Raw genomic sequence first — 17057 nt, 5'->3', positions numbered from 1 at the left:
GAGAAGGAATTAAACGGGTGAACAGATCAAGTCAGCAGGCAAATGAAAGCAATCTAACAATAGACAGGGAGGGCTAGCACACTGTCACCTTCGTTGGCTGAATTTGTTCAGCATTGCAGCTGTAATGCAGTATTTCACTGTCACTGAAACAGCTTGGTTTAAGCATTTCGGTTTGATTCAACACATTTTTCGGTTAAATTGGCTGTTGCCATTTCATTAGCTTTTGAGGACCGTGCTGTGTTGTTGTTGGCACAGCTGAATTAGGGATTTTTATATAATTCCACCATGGATCATTTCTGCCTTAAACTAAAAGCACCTTTGTGAGACTTGCTCACATGGCTCACGTTGCGCTTTAAGCTGAAACTTATTTCTTAAATTCGGAGGAACATGAGTGTGTCTGTTAATGGAAACACTAATTATAACAATCCGTCAGCAGCACTGGAGAAGAAAGCCTTACATACTGCTGACTATTAGCACGTCGAGCAGCCATCTTCCGCACATACCGAGTGCAAATTACTGTAGATCACGCCACAACTACACCTCTTCAGCCAGTCCACATGGGACTTTGGTCAGGAGTAATACGTTTTTTTCTTCTTATTATTTTTTAACTTCCTGTATTCAGGACTTTTTTAGCTTGAAACCTTCCCTCACTCTTCATGTGCCATGGCTATGTGACTTATTGGCAGTTTCCACTTTGGGAGAAACTGAGGCTCCTTGCAGGAAGTTTAGCATTTTGATTATCACTCAACATCATTCTGCGCAGGTTAAATTTGTATCTTCTTATCCAGTTATTTTATTGTTTTCAAATAATTTTATTGTGCTTTCTGATATGAGACATAATTTTACTGCAGTGCTGCTATATTAAATACATTGCACGTTATGATTTGATTGGGAATATAGAGTGCTTTTCACTCAAATGTATTTCACTAATATGTATAGATTTTCATAGGCTGCAGAATTTATTCATGAAAATATGTTTATATTAAGGCATCTAGCCTGAAAGATGAGAAATATCCTGCTGTCCCCAGACACTGAAATCAAGGATAAATGTAGAAATAGTACCTAACAAGTCTTCTTTGGTGTCAGTCGTGCTGAACACAGCCCGAAAAGCCCGTTTTTGTTTAAACATGTATTTGTGCGGTGTCATGGCATGTAGTGGGCAGTATTATGGGTGACAGTCAATGTGTGTTTGAATGTTTGCTGTGTAGGTGCCATCTTTTCTGTGTGCGTATTGTGGCGCCATTGCATGCCAGCGGCCAGAGCCTTAATCCTTTCCATTCGTTATTTTTAAAAACAGTCATGGAACAAGCGCCTCAGTCCTGATGACAAAGGAGAACAAGTGTTTTTTCTTCTTTTTCTACCAATCAGAATCATCTGTAGCCCAGAGCAAGGTTTAAAGATTAGCTGCCATTCCCATGAGATTTATAGATCCTGCTGGCATTGCCAGTGTTCGAAAGCACAGCAGTCAGGCGGAGTGAAAAAGCACCTCTTATCATTCAAACTACCAAGAGGCTCAGTATCTCAGTTCGTCCAATTCATTAATTGCAGATGCTGTACTCTAATTTAGCTTCAGGAAAGAAAAAGTACTAATCCTAAGCACTATTAAACAAAAATGTCAATGCCCTGAAATACGTTATATCATGTAAAATCTATATTTAAGCACACGGCAAGTGTGATGTGATTGCCATGAATCAATACATTATGCAAGCTACATACAGAAGCACTTCATTACGGTGGCCACCACTTATGTCCACATGATCGGAAACTGCATGTTATAGAGGGGAAAAAAATGCACTTGTTTAATTCAAGATCAGGGTGCCCTCAGGGATGTCATACAACAGCATAATACTACATCCAGGGACCACTTAATTCTTTGCAAACTGAGGTGTCAACAAAAGTAGCATAATGTCATCCTTGTTCTGTTTTCATCCCCTATAGAGTTTCTTTTTGTAAACCCAAAGGGATGGGCTGTGTTTTGGTTGCTAAGCTTTGGATTTACAAGCTGAAATAGTATCATGCAAATTCAAGCACAAAACAGTGAGCCTCCTGTGTCCTAATGACTGAGAAATTGAACGTACTGAGAGATCATTAATTTGACCGTTCTTTTTCTTGTGAGAACAAAACATTATGCTCATAATGTATTGAAAGAAATGTCAGGCAAATGAAAACAAATAGTGGAATTAAGTTTAAAAGAATGAATGCCTGAGATTCAAATGGAATCATTGATGTTTTCTCCTGAAGGGGGACTCTGCACTGGCTGTCTACAGAGAACAGAAATTGAATTATAAGTATTTTTTTTTTTTTTTTTGCTTGGATCATTCTGAAGAGAACAACTAATTTTTCATCCCTGTTCCTTGTGTTCCAGCATGGTACTAATGTTCCAAAAGAAGTTAATACATTTTAATGTTTTAATGTATTTATGTATCTGTTTTTCTATTATTATCATAGCACTTATTATGTATTAAGTATGGATAGGGGTACCCCTAGGTATTAGCTGTATAGATGGTGGCCTGGGGCAGAATCCACACAGGAAATGCATGTCATTGTTTTAACTTTTTTTTTTTTTTTTGTTAAGGCACCTACCTCCAGCCTGCAATATCTTGCCTTAGGGCACCAACAATTGCTTGGGCCATCCCGGAGAATTGCAATGGTTATTATATCACAATGTGACAGACTGACAAATGCTTAGTGGTCAGTCATGTTCTGTGTGTTGTTCATATGAAAATAGTTACTTTGCATTATGTGTCTCACTGTGGATAACAGTTAATGCCAAATGAATACAGTAAATGTGTGTGTGTGTGCTCGCGCACTTGTGTATGTGTGATGAAACCCTCCTTTTTGACACATTCAGGAATGGAGGTTATTCAATTTTAATACTCTTATTAAAAGTAATGTATATTTAAATTGAAGCAACTTTTACTCTGTGCGGATAAGTGGCCTTTGTGTGCCTGCAGCATATTCCTCTCCCTGCTGATTGACCGCTGGTGGATAGGATGAATTTTCTTTTTTAATGGAGATCATTCATAGCATAGCATTGGAAGTCAGAATATCATAAACCATTTTGAAAGGGATGCCAACACCCGCAGCACTCAAGTGAAGTTAAATATTTCTCACAAAATATTTAGTTTGTTAACTTTTTAAGTGGTTTCTAATGTGTGGGTTGCATTGGAAGAGAAAGGGAAGATTTCTGATCATGTTCCTTTTATGTTTTTTTTTTTTTTTTTTTGTAAAGCTTGGCCTTTTGAAGTTATATGAAAAAGGAACATTTTTCATCATTTGACAGAATCTAAAGCGTTAGTGGAATTATGTGTATGTATTCTTTTGAGTTAAGAAAAAGAGATGGAACTTATTTTACATATTATGAACAATCATTAAACGGCAGTCATATTATTTCATCAAGAAATAAAAATTGGAAACAATGACCTTGTTTATTTTGTAAATGGTTTGTTTTGCTGAGTCCTTGTATTCATTAAGATTAGATAAGAATTTCTCACACCAAAAAATGAGTGTAGTAAGTGGGTTTGCGTTACTGAATTCTTGGATTCATCAGTTTCAGATAAGTCATTGTTTACTTGAGTATTATTGCTTTGTCTTGTTATAGACGTGGTTGTCAGCAAATTCAGCCCTTATCACTAGGTGTTTATTGTGAATGGGACTCTGATCGATATCCCCACGTGGCCTGTAAAACAGTGCCTGTTGACACCTGCCCCTCTCTGCCCCCCTGCAGAGGTGTGCCCTGTGCCCTGTGGCAGCCATGGCATATGCTCGGAGGGACGGTGCCAGTGTGAGGACGGCTGGGACGGGCCAGCATGCGACCACCGAGCCTGCCACCCCCGCTGTGAGGAGCACGGCCAGTGCAAAGATGGGACATGCGAGTGTCACCCGGGCTGGGAGGGAGAGCACTGCACCATTGGTGAGTCTGGCTCCCACCCTGGTGTCACGTTGAGAACCAGGGGTGTAACTGGGGAGGGTGTCTGCCCTCGGCCTCTTCCCGTATTGGCTGTTAACTCTGGTTATTTACTCCATCACTGCGGAACCCCAGAAGCTGTGAGACAGCGAAGCTCTGAGCTGCTGCCTCTGGGCAAATGTCCCATGACCACATCAGCCTCCTCAATGCGCAGGCATTTTTTCCCACTCCCTCAGCTGGGTATTTCGCTGCTAAGCTTCCGGCTAATCACGCAATGGCAACACTCCTCTGAACAGAACACTGCTCAGTGTTATCTGGGGCCCACTGAAATGAGGAGTACCTGGTGACTGCGAGCGAATTTGAAAATAAGTAATAACTGTTAAATCTCGGGGATGTGCTGAAAACGACACTGTGAAATCACTGTGTTCCACTTTTCGTTTAAACTAGGGATTAAAGACAGGCTTTTTGCCTCTATGGACATGTGAAACAAATCAGAAAGCCTAGCCCTTGGCACAATAATAAGCCGCAATTATTTTGTCAAGTGTGTAGGCCAGTATCGTTATGGCTTAGTAATTTAATAGAGATCTCTATTTCCCTCTTCCTTTGGTAGCTCACTACTTGGATCTTGTTGTTAAAGGTAAGCTGTATGTCTACCAACCCATGTTCCATCCACAATGTAGGAGAGCAGCATTCATCTCAGTTGCATGAATGATAGTCTGTGTTTTTTTGGTTTGTTAGTTTTTTAAGTCTATTACAAATTGATCTCATTAACTCTGGTCCTTGAGGTCCACCAAAAACCTTCAACCTCCTCTGTGAGTAAGCATCTTGATCAAGTACATTTAAATTCTCTCTTTATTTCTGAGAGCTAAAAAAAACTCATCAGCACACTGCAGCCCTCCAAGACCAGCAGTGTGAAATCATGATCAGTCAGTTACCACACACCAGGTCTGTTACTGCCAAAAATCTTGATTTATGGAGTGTTAGTATGATGTATATATATGTATAATTTTGGATATCTGCTGCACCCCCTCAGATGGCTGCCCAGGCCTGTGCAATGGGAATGGGAGGTGCACCCTGGAGCAGAATGGGTGGCGCTGTGTGTGCCAGGTGGGCTGGAGTGGCATGGGCTGCAATGTCGTCATGGAGACCGAGTGTGACGACAACACCGACAACGACGGAGGTAAAGTCCCTGGGGCACCCACTCATGACATCTGCCTTAGACATAAAAGGGATTCATGGCGCTGAAAGTTAGCATTGTGTGGTTGAATACAGCTCAAACACTGAGTCTGGAAAGAGTACTGTACGAAGTAGTGTACGAAGCATCAATAAATCAACTTTGTAAGTGTTACACTGAGCAGGAAGAATCCAAATGCAGAGACCACGCAGCAACACAGATGGGTTATAGAAAAACAAAGTAACTTTTACTAAAGGCTCAAAAAAAAAAAATAGGCTTAGTGCACATACACAGGGCTTGGTAGCTCAAGACTGAGCATTGAACCAGTGAACAAGCAGGGCTTATATAGCACACAAAACACATGACCAAGCTAACTAAACACAAATGAAACAGATCAACAAATTAGACACTGCACAAACAGGAAGACAGGGCATCTGGTGGGAGTCTGGGGAAGTGGCAGCCAGAAAACCCCGACAGGCTGTTATGAGGACGCACGTTGGTCATTGTGAGAAGCGGACGCTGAAACCCTGACAGTAAGGTCAGTTTACATGGTGGCACATGTTAACTGACCACTTTAAGGTACACAGCTGATTTTCAGGGAAAAGCTTGGAGCCTTTTGGCTTCAGTGATGCAATATTAGAAAGGAATACACTATCTCAAATAGTAGTATTAGTAGTCTCAAATATAGTCCCCAAGTCTTGAGGGAACTTTTCAGTCACAAAAAGCAAGTATTGCTGATTTCTGCATGATACCATCCCCCAAATACAGAAAAAGCTTTGGAAATATTTATGTAACAATATTGCTCTGCTTCAAAATGGATGATGCAGGTTAAAGACTTTGATGTTTGTCTGCTCGGCTGAGATAAAGCATGACAAATGGTGAAGCAAAGTAAAGAAAATCAAAGCATGGTATGAAATGAGAACTGACAAAAGTTACATGCCGTGTCTCCATGAAGAACAATAGTCAACTTCTGATTTGCTTATTGTGACATCTGGACTGGTGTATACTTTTCTGATAGCTTTTCTTTAGGTTGTTGATATGTCTGAATTGCAAGGCAAAACATTGTGGAGCATCTAAAATAACAGCTTACACCAATCTACAAAAAGCATTCCACATATTTATATTTTACGTGTGATTTTTGGTTTTCACATACATCAGTTGTTAGCATTTCAGCCCATATTTAAAATAGTAGTAATTTGTTATTTTGCTGTGAACAGGTTAGCATTAACATCTCTAAACTATCATTTCTTGGAATTTGAAAATGAATAATAAATAAATTTAACAGCATTCAGCATAGAAAACACAAATGCTTTATAAAAGTGAACACATTGGTTGTAAAATCAACCCTAGGTTCAACAATTGGCAAACACACAAACGCTGTTGTGCAGACTACAACAAGTTATGAAGCCAGCTGCTATTGTAAAATCTCATTGGCTGGCAAGTATAAACATAGTTCAGCAATGGATGTGGATTAAAAGAGCATATTGTTATTGTTGAGGCATCTACATGATCCAATACTGTAGATCTTGATGTGTGATTTGTATGAGATCATTAGAAGCAATGTTACCAGTCAGTTAGAGAACATAAATTGTTCAGTTAAGCATCTAAAATGACAATTTTACCAAAAATATAATTAAATATCTACATTCAAAGCTTGTCGATACAATTTTTTATGATGGAAAATCCAGAAGATCTCCTTACATTTTACATAACCAGTAACGGTTGCTTGTTTTACTTTCCTTTTGCAGACATGCTTTACATCAAAAAAGGTTGCTCTTTAAAAATGTTATCTGAAATGGATTGCATTGTAATATAAACTATTTAATACTATTATTTGTGTCAAGCTTTGTAATATGCAAGAGAGGATCTTATCCCTGTATTTTGATGGCTAGAAAGGAAACTTTCTCTACTATATAGTACATCAGTTTTATATATTTTTTTCATATCTTTCTGTAATATTCCTTCTTAACCTTGTGAGTTGGCTCATTGGGATGTTTTTCTTTAGAGCGGCTGGCTCTTAGCTCTTGGCATGAAAAATATCTCATTGGCTGAGACTTTTCTGCTGACAAAAAATCCACTGTGCTCCATACATTGGTAATCTTTACAAGAGAAAGCAAACAGGGATTGAGTATCGTAAAAGCCACAGATCTCTTTCCAAGCCAGAGCTTGGCTTTCATGGGAACGGGACTGTACAGCTAAGCTCACAATGGATGGCTTCAGCAGCCACACTGTGTCCATCCATGCACATGCGAGAGGGAGCGTGTCAAGCCTCCATGGTCACTGGAGCGAGTGTCAGGGATGAAGGGTTTCACTGGGCAGCTCAGGCCTGGGTCAGTATTATCCTGTGATGTGAGCTGTGAAACTCAGTCCTTAGTCTACGTGAGTGGTTCAAATGTGCAGTAACTTTATTGTGCCTACTGTGACAAAGCTGTCAAAGTAAAAATAAATGTGCTGTTTGGGTAGGCTTAAAAATGATCTAAACAAAATTTGGTAAGGATTGAAGTTTGATCAAAGTGAAGCTTTTAACATAATTTTCTGTTTTACTGCTGTGAGAAGAAAAAAAGAGCCATGGATTGATGATGATGATTATTATCACCATTGTCACTCGCTAGACAGTTTAATTCAGAGTGATTTGAAATCTATGAAAATGCGAATGCACAAAACTAAGTTAAATGACTTTAACTCTTTATTCTTTTGATCACAATACAGACCAATTACTAGCACACAATGGTAAAGTAAAAAATGCAGTGATGTGTAAAGAGTGGCATTTAGTTAAGATTAAAAACATCAATCTGCAATAACAGCACAATGTATTTGTTGAAACATGGCTATTTAAGGAAGTTCAGCTCTGAGTTCTGGCTCCAGTTTTTTTAATCAAACTCTGACTTGTGTGTTCTCTGATACATCACCCTATTGCAAATGTAACCTTTAAGCTCAGACTCGGGTCACCTTTTAGATGCCTTGTCAGTGAATGTCAGTAGCAGAATAGATTAGAAAAGATGACGGATCAACTTGATGGCTGGCTGTGAAACAAGAGTTAGGTATAGAGTGCGACAGGGCCTCCAACCTTGCTTACTTGTGTTTTTCTGTCATGAAAGTGAGGACATACTTCACTCGTACAGAAATTTTATCCCTGGATAATTCACTGGCGGAAAGGTGATAATCACTCTGAGCAGTCCACATAATGGCTAACTGCATCTCGTCCTTAACTTTGGGTGACTTTCATCACAAGTTAGTTCATCATGTTATTTAAGTTAGAGTTGTTGGAAAAATAGTTGATTAAATTTAGAATTCAATGATAAGCACAAAGCAGAATTGCCTTTAATGTTAATATTGTCATTAATGTCTCTCACAGTCTTTATCAGAAAAAAAAGTAATTTTGTCTGAAAGCACTGTGGCCAACGCTGCAGTTCTTATTATGTATTTATGCAGCTCGCTATTTTTATTGGTTTAGTATTACATTATTTTAACTCTTTCCCTTGGGAAAACTGAATATTTTACTGTTACTAACTCTTAACATGATCGTTCATTTCTGGTTATGTTAGAAAGGCCTTCATGCTAAATATTGTCTGTGTACGCTCTAATTGGCTTCATGCACAATGTGCGGCTTACTTCAAAGACACACTGTAGTTGCGGATTGTTCTGAACGCTTAATAAGCTTCTTGGATGAGGTGTTTTCATTTGCCTTCCTTTCATGTGAGCAGAAAAAATGCCAGGTCTAAACTGGCCAGATGCTTTACACAAGATGGTGAGGCGATAATCAGCTGTTGTCAATTACTCACAAGAAAACTCTACATCTAAATCCATGGCATCCTCCCATCTTCATCTGATCAACATTTAATTATAAATGCCATTTATATTCTGAATGGAACCTCGTTAGAGCTGTAGTTAGGGAAACTAAATGGCAATTAATGACCTCACACAAATAAAGTGATTAAGAGATAAGATAATGAAGTTTCCCGCCAGCTGTAAGTCGATGACTTCATACAGCAATTAGTAGGCTGCTCATCATTATAAAGATTGGTGTTTGGACATCCTATTCATATGCACATTGTTTTAACATGTCTTACTTGTGCAGAGCTTTGATTCAAGCCATATTACTTAACTTTTTATGTTAAGAGTAACATTCCAATTCTACTTTTTGAAGTTATCACACACACCAACATTGAGTATGCTAACATTTTTTTTTTCAAATGTCTAATCATGATTTATATACTAGACTGAAAACAGCGAGCTGGTAGTACGTTATAATAAGCTGTAACATTATATGACATTCTGACATTGTGATGAGAGTGATGCACTTTAAAATGCTCATGTTAGCTGGTAGATATCTACTTACCATGTGTTTAATGTTTCAAATGTTAAGTAATGCTTCCTTGTTAAGTAATTTCATGAATATCAGAACTATTGGCCCAAGTCCTTTCAAACATGGAATCCCTGAGTATTGTGTGATGGCTGTGACCAAGGTGTGAGTGTATGTGGATGAAATAAAACAAAATGAGGCCATTTTGCTTGGCGACAGTTAACCCTGGTAATGAAAGGAACAGTAAACAGGACTCGCCGAGGTTTTCTTGCATCCATGGCACTGTATTTTCTGCCTGGACAAACTGCCACCATAGTGTAGCACAATACTTCTCTGTGGGGCAAGAAGTACTTTTTTCCACTTCCCTGCTCTTTTAATTTTGTATCAATGTTGTGCATCAATGAAAATGGAGATAAATCTTCCGCTAGTCATGATGTGCACATCTGTCCAAGACATAAAGAGCAGGACAATCTCGTGACTCTCTCTCCTTGAATACTGAATATTGTGTTAAGCTTAGTATTGAATATTTGAATTGAACATTGCCGTTAACCTACCATTGTGAGATATTTGGCACTGCGTTTCTGTTGTGTTGTGCCATCAGCGTGTGAAAATCATATAAAATATAGTGTGCTTTCATGAGTGACTACTAATAGTAATAATGAGTATTTGAGCAATTTTCTGAAAGTTTCGATAAGCGCTTAAAATACAGTGAGGTACAGTATAAAAAAGAAATAGCATGAAATACAGCACAAAACAGAGCAAGTCAAAGATGTGTATGTATGTACAAAATCAACTGAAACTGACAGTTGGACACAAGTTTTTAGGTTGGGTAGAGCAGTCTCTCCATGGGTATGGTACTGTGCATGACCCTTGCAGTTCCAGATTATTCCAAAAGCTTATCTCGCTGTGAATTGTACTGACTCAATGCCAGGCAAAGTCCCTTGTGTCATTTGGCAGTACAGTATTGGGAGGGGGCTTGCTACGGGCCAATTTGGCTGCATAGTATGCTCATTGACTGATACTCATAACCTTGAGCAACTGGAAGCAAAACATGTCAATTCTTTCCCTATTTCTAATCCCCAAAATAGCAGTTTTTTTTTACTGGTAATAGTAGCTTTTTCTGCACTTTTACAGTGAGATACATTGATATTTCCCACATACTGTATTCATATACACTTGTGTTCCTCTCATTAAATTTTAGAGGTAATGGTGGTTTCATGAGCAAACATCAGCAGTTATTGGATCATTGGTCATTACCCCTTCCCTACCACCACATTAAATGTGGTTCAGTTTGTCCCAGTCAGGGATCTGTTGTTATTTATGAGCTGTGCTTTCCTTGAGAGGGACTTGTTGTTTGAAACATTATGACTGTGGTACGGCATATTTAATTGAAAACGTGTATGGATTTTTTACGCTTTTTGTTTGTTTGTTTATTTAGCTTTTGAATTAGGTTATCATAGTTAATTCAGAAGTTAAGCAAACAAAGCGTAAAAAGCCATTTTAGTTTTTAATTAAATATGCCGCGTATGATAGTTAAGTTAAGCACCAGTTCTTCCGGTACTCAAGCTCTGAGAATGGATGCGGTAATAGACATGATACCAGGCAGCAGTACCTGAAACAAACCTGTGCTGAGGCAGAGGGGGACATGGGGTCAGAGTTACTGTTGCTCATCAGCAGCCACAGTCTCTTGAGCAGAGGGTAATAGGCATCTACTGCAGGTACTGCATTATTTATTTTTCTTTTGAAAAGTGCATAGAATTATGGGCCATTGCTTCTTTATGTATTGATGTGTATTCCATCTGCCCCATGTTGTTTTGAGGTCCTGACTACACCTGCAGTCAGCTGTGTTTGAATTGTTAGTATGGATACTGCTGCTGGTAGTGATCATATTGAATGGATTGCACTGTGCCTGGTGTAATTTGGGAAAGAATCAGATCAGTCTTCATTGGCCCCATTAGCTTACTGTGGGCTCAGCATCTAGTTATACAAATGGTGCTTCATATACTATAGATCCAGTGGTGAAGTTTGAAGTAAACAAATGAAGCCGAAGTAAATTATAATAGCTTTTTACCCCTTGCTTGCAGTGACCTGAAATGTAGCCATCCAGCAGCTGTCTCTACCCTCATTTTCATTTGTTTTAATCTTAACAAATACACCAAGCCCCAATGGGCAGAGTTATCATTATAGCTGTAAACTTGGTGCCTCTGTTGATTGAGGAGCACTTTGTTGTGAACAGAAAAAAAATAATTGGATGCTGGATTAGGAGCAGAAGGTTATCATTTGAAGCAGGCATCTAAACAACTTTAATAGTGTGAGGAAATTCTGTTGCTGCTGTGTAGACACCACCATACTGCTCATCAGACTTTTCCATAGGAAGCATTACCCATCATACTTAAAGCAAAATCACAATGTGAACATAGTCACAACTAAAGAATTTCAGGCACTCCGCTGCATGCACCAAACAGCAAGCTTTAGCTGTGAATGTATTCATGTTATAACACAGCCTCACATGCCTTATTGCTTTTATAAAATGGTCTGTTTGTATTCAAAATAATTTTAAGGACAAATTTTCATTTTGAAAAAAACTTACTTCAGTAAGTAAATGTATTTGATTCATTCTTTAGTCAAAGCATAGTCCCAAAACATCTACACAGTGGAGCTAGCTAGATAGGGTGATCTACAGAAATATTACAGCAACACTGTAATGCTAGCTATCTGATACTTTATTTATTGATTTATTTTTTATTTATTTTTACATTTCCATTAATTGTGCAAGAATGGAGCATTGATGGTGTCAGCGAAAATTGCCATTGCCTCTACAACATCTAATAATTTCCTGCTGCTTTGTGAGTTTTCAGTTAGCATAGTTGCGAGGAAGTTTTTCACTCTGTTCATATAGTTGTAGCTAACTAGCTATTTAGATGTCTAGCTGTATCCACGTAACAACTAGAGTAAGCACTTACAGATATGCTCAATTATCATTACCTAGCTAACAAGCAAAGTTGATGAGCAGATTTATTGGAACAAAGGAGGCATTGAATGTTAGTGTTTTACAACTGTGTTATACAACTGTTGTAAATGGCTATCTAGCTAGTTACTTACATAATAATTTATGTTCCTGCCTTTATTATTACCTAGCTAGCTAGTTAAAAAGTTGCATGTTTTTTTTTCTTTGTTTTGTCAGCATTTAACTCAATGCTCATATCTAGTTCAGTGTATTTTTTTTAGCAATCATTGCCCAGATATTTTGCATATGTGTGCAATGATATTTTATTAAGGCATGAAGGTTTTAGTCATGGCATATTGTGATTATATACATAGCTGGAAAACAGAATTGATAAGTCAGAAAGAAGGACTGAAACTATATGTGCAACCTGCTTCACTATTGGGAGACAACCAAAATCAACCAAAATGCCATGGAGACTGAGATGAAACACAATCCTTCTTGAGTACTTTATACCAGTAGTGTCTGTTGCTAGCCCTGGGTCTCTGCGGTGCTTTAGAGATGCTGCTTAGTCAGCAGAGGATTGACACCTGGCAACCAAATGTGTTTCAAGATTCCATCCAGTCGGTGACTCCTGTTAAATAATTAAAAAATTAAGACCTCAGTTGAAAAAAAGACTAGAAACCCATGGATCGTCAGTGAGTCTCCGCTGCTTTGAAGGGAGTTGCTCAGTTTGGTATTCCCTCTGAGATCCAACGTGCTTTTGCTTAGCTAAATGAACGCCAATGTGTGTTTCAGACGGGCTCACAGACTGCGTGGATCCAGACTGCTGCCAGCAGACCAGCTGCAGCAGCGGACCCCTGTGCCAGGGCTCGCCTGACCCGCTGGACCTTGTCCAACAGAACCAGACGCCCTTCTCCCCGCTACCTCCGCGCCTCTTCTTTGACCGCGTTCGCTTCCTGGTGGGCAAGGCCAGCACCCACATCTTTCCTGGGGATATTCCATTTGACAGCAGGTGTGTGGCTCTATCAGAACTCTCAGTCTGTCTTGTCTGCCTTTGTCTACCTGTCATGTCTGTCTGGCAGGCTGTATATGTGTCTGTCTGTCTATGTGTGTCCCTGACGGTCTTTCAGTCTCTCAATTTATCAGCCTGTCTGTCTATATATCTATCCACCAAGTGATATTCTCACCATGCATGAAAGTTGTGTGAAATGAACAGTGTTACATGAAGAAAGTCTGGATTTTGAAAGACTATAGATTTGATGAGCTGCTTGCGTCAGAAACACTCTAATATGGTTTCCTTATGGGAACTCACCATTAGAATAAACAAATAAGGTCAGTATATAGCTAGTGTTACATAGTGGTCATGAAAATCAGCTGTCATTGAGCTCTCTGGAGAAACAATGCAGTCTGTGCAGTGACCATGTACCAGCTAGAGAATGCAGTGCTTGTACATTTGAAATAATTGTTGAAATAACTGTAAGGTGATATAAAGAGATACTTGTATTCAAGCTTGATTTGCATGCAGGTCTTTCCTTAAGTTTGGAGTTGACACCTACATTTCGCTTGAAATTATGTATGATCTCTTGAACAAGGATGTCATGTTTTTAGTGCTTTACATATACCAGTGAATGTGGGAGTCAGTTTTACCTTATATAAATCCGTGGTATCACATACATTTCAAGGTTTCCTAACATAAATCGCATACATTTCAAGATGTTAAAATATTTTATATTTTATATAATATACATTATATGTTTCAAGATTTCCTTCAGTTCATCTAGCTGGTTTTCAGTTATCTCGTTGCTTAGGGCCAGGTCAAAAATGTATCAATAAATAAAAGCATCAGCCTGCAAGGAAACTTTCATTTCATCATTTTTTAATCGTTTTAAGTGATCGTTAATTAAAATGAGGTAGACCTGAAATAACAGCTTCGTTTGCTGTTGATGCTAATGTCACTGGCGTTCTGCGCCAACGACTTCACCTTTTCTGCCTGATGCAAAACAGTTTGCCATGTCAGCTGTGCTAACATGCGCTCCACTGCAATTTTTATCCCAGTTCTACCCTCCTGATCTTCTGCATTTTAGTACCTAGATAAGTTAATTTAATTTTCATCTGTTGCTCAAGAAGGCCTCTCACAGTTGTTTTTGATAGACAATTTTGGAATTGTAGTTACTTTAGTCACTGCCATTTTTGAGAACGGGGAGGTGTGGGGTATGCGAACACGGAGGTGTGGAGTGTGAAACATTAAGGACAGACTCATAAACCTCTTCCCTGCTTGGCTTTTCATAACAAGAAATTTGCTGTTTCTGATGTTCACTGGTTTATAGAGGAGCTGTTTTCACAGAGACTTTAACTGCTGTATACTTATACTTTAAAGTTCTATTTTAATCTGACAACAAAATTGAGTTCTGTTGTACCTGTTTCACCAGTTACTAGTCTTCAGTGTCTCTGTTTGAGGCAAAGAGGTGGTGTTTAAAGGTGGACTAGTTTAATTTTGCTGGCAATCACTGAATGTTAGGGGCTGGATTTTCATCAGAGAGCAGTTTTTTCCTGCAGAGCCGGAGAGACAGGAGACCAGTGGTTTAGTGTTGGGCAAAGCCACTGTAATGCCACAGAACATTGAAGAGGACCAACTAGCCTATGTCTGCTAATGTGCAAGGTTATGCTTTCTTGTACTGTAGCTCTTTACAGCTTTTCATTCACCGTTCCTCATAACATTAATCACCTATTCAGCTCACAACTAAAGCTGAGTACTGCACATCAAAGAATTATGGCTGTAGCAATCCATTGATTATTTAGATGGACCAAACAACTAAAGCAATTAATGTTCTCATTGAAAAGGTTTTTTTTTGATGTGCAGCATTAACATATGAGTTGTAACTGCCTCAAGTCCTCCCCAGAGAGTAAACTAGAAGCACTGCAGTGCTGTTGATTTTATATCTTTTTAGTATAGCAAGGTAAAACATAAACATTGATATTCATTATGGACAAGAAGCATTGTACAAAGCAGGTCCAGTATGAAAAACTTGCTTTGAAGGTGAACTGATTAATCAGCCGATTAATGCAAGACAATAAAATGTATTGTAAAATTAATTGAATGAGCTGACAGACCAAAACAAAATTTCCTAACAGAAAAACACTTTTGTCTCACAGAAGATGCTGTGTTTCAACCTTGCTGGAGACATAGATTTAGGTTTCCATTTAGTTGTTTTAATCCAACAGTAGTCACTTAAAGTAACTTCTGAAAAAAGAGTGGCTTTCACTTGTAATATCTAAAGAAAGTAATTAAATAAATGTTGTTACAGTAACAGTGAGGGGACAATATTGTACTGTAAATATACCAAATATAAAAACTGTGTCCATTATAATTTATTTTGCTGAGTAGACACAACTCAGAATGCTTACATTTTCTTCTTACAATCTAGTATGCGTGCCTTCCAGATGTATATTGCACAGATAGTTTGTGCTCCAATCAGATACTAGAGTATGGCACCATTCTCCCTTCTGGATCACTAGACAGGTTACTATTGTGTGGATCATGCAGCGTAACCTCAGCAGATCCGTCTGGCCGGTTCTGCAGCCACTCTGAGCCAAACAGACCCCTCACTGTCTCCCGCACTGTCTCCCCCCGCTGTGTCACAGCCGAGTGGCCGTGATCCGGGGCCAGGTCATGGCGGTGGACCGGACCCCGCTGGTGGGTGTTAACATCAGTTTCCTGCAGCACCCCGAGTACGGCTTCACCATCAGCCGCCAAGATGGCAGGTAAGTGGACAAAATTCTCTGCTCTCACACCCACCCCAATCTCCCACCCCTGCTGGCTGAGAAATTACTTGCACAAGAACATAAACCGAGTGCTGCCCAAATAAACCCCCATAGGACAATCATTTCCTCTGAGATTTACTTTGGGATTTGTTTTTTGTTTTTCAACTGGAAATTTCACACCCCACACACACAGAACACACACACACACACACACACACACACGTACACACTTGTACGTTTTCTAGTCAGTAGGCATATTTTAGAGTTTAATGGCAAGAGAGATGTCACCAGTACAGATTCAAGGTGGTAAATGTCTATTTATATGCACAGCTTCACCATTTATGGAGGACATGATATGTTGGATCCCCACAAATGAGCATATCTGAGCAATGAGCAAATCTGCATAAATTGCACTGTACCGGTAATAAACAATAGACTTATGCAGAAAAGTGTATGTGTGTGGGGGGTTGTTCCTGCCTGGAAAATGCATTTAATATGCATGCAACCTCTGTATTAACTGCATTGGAAAAAATGTTGTGCCCTGGGCTTCAGTACATGACAGCTTGGTAGGCTAGAACAAAAAAAAAAGAAGTCTCAGGAATCCAGACTACAGGTTCCTTTACCTGCTTTCAAGAAACACATGAAACATGTAAAAGGAATCTGAAAATATGATGTGAAGATTTAAAAAAAAAAAAAGTGAAGCTAGATGTTCCTGCAGCTCTCTGCAGTCCAGAGAGTGGGAAAAAGGATCGGTGAGGAGCGCAGATATGCAAAACCAAAAATGACAGGAGTTGCCTGTGCTTTGCTTTTATTTACATTTACATTTTTCTTGCAGACACTTTTATCCAAAGGGACATACTAGTGAGGCAAAGTACAACAAAAGCAAAAAGTCATTAAGGAGGCAACAATATTATAAGTGCTGCAAGACCACATTTCAATAGTTGCCCAGCCAAAGTACATGCTA

General features: G+C 39.0%; 1 protein-coding gene across 1 annotated transcript in view; it reads left to right on the top strand.

Annotated features, from left to right (window-relative positions):
* tenm1 (teneurin transmembrane protein 1) overlaps positions 1-17057 on the top strand; it is a 214038-nt gene that overhangs the window by 154732 nt on the left and 42249 nt on the right. Inside the window, exons 12-16 of the mRNA XM_036523629.1 lie at positions 3728-3913; positions 4518-4544; positions 4941-5087; positions 13127-13343; positions 15974-16093. Coding sequence (XP_036379522.1) covers positions 3728-3913; positions 4518-4544; positions 4941-5087; positions 13127-13343; positions 15974-16093 — 697 coding nt within the window. The remainder of the gene's footprint in view (positions 1-3727; positions 3914-4517; positions 4545-4940; positions 5088-13126; positions 13344-15973; positions 16094-17057) is intronic.

This window comes from Megalops cyprinoides, chromosome 3, assembly GCF_013368585.1.
Source record: "Megalops cyprinoides isolate fMegCyp1 chromosome 3, fMegCyp1.pri, whole genome shotgun sequence".
Lineage (NCBI taxonomy): Eukaryota > Metazoa > Chordata > Actinopteri > Elopiformes > Megalopidae > Megalops > Megalops cyprinoides.
The sequence above is the reverse complement of the archived record's forward strand: the minus strand, read 5'-3'. Positions and strand labels throughout refer to the sequence as shown.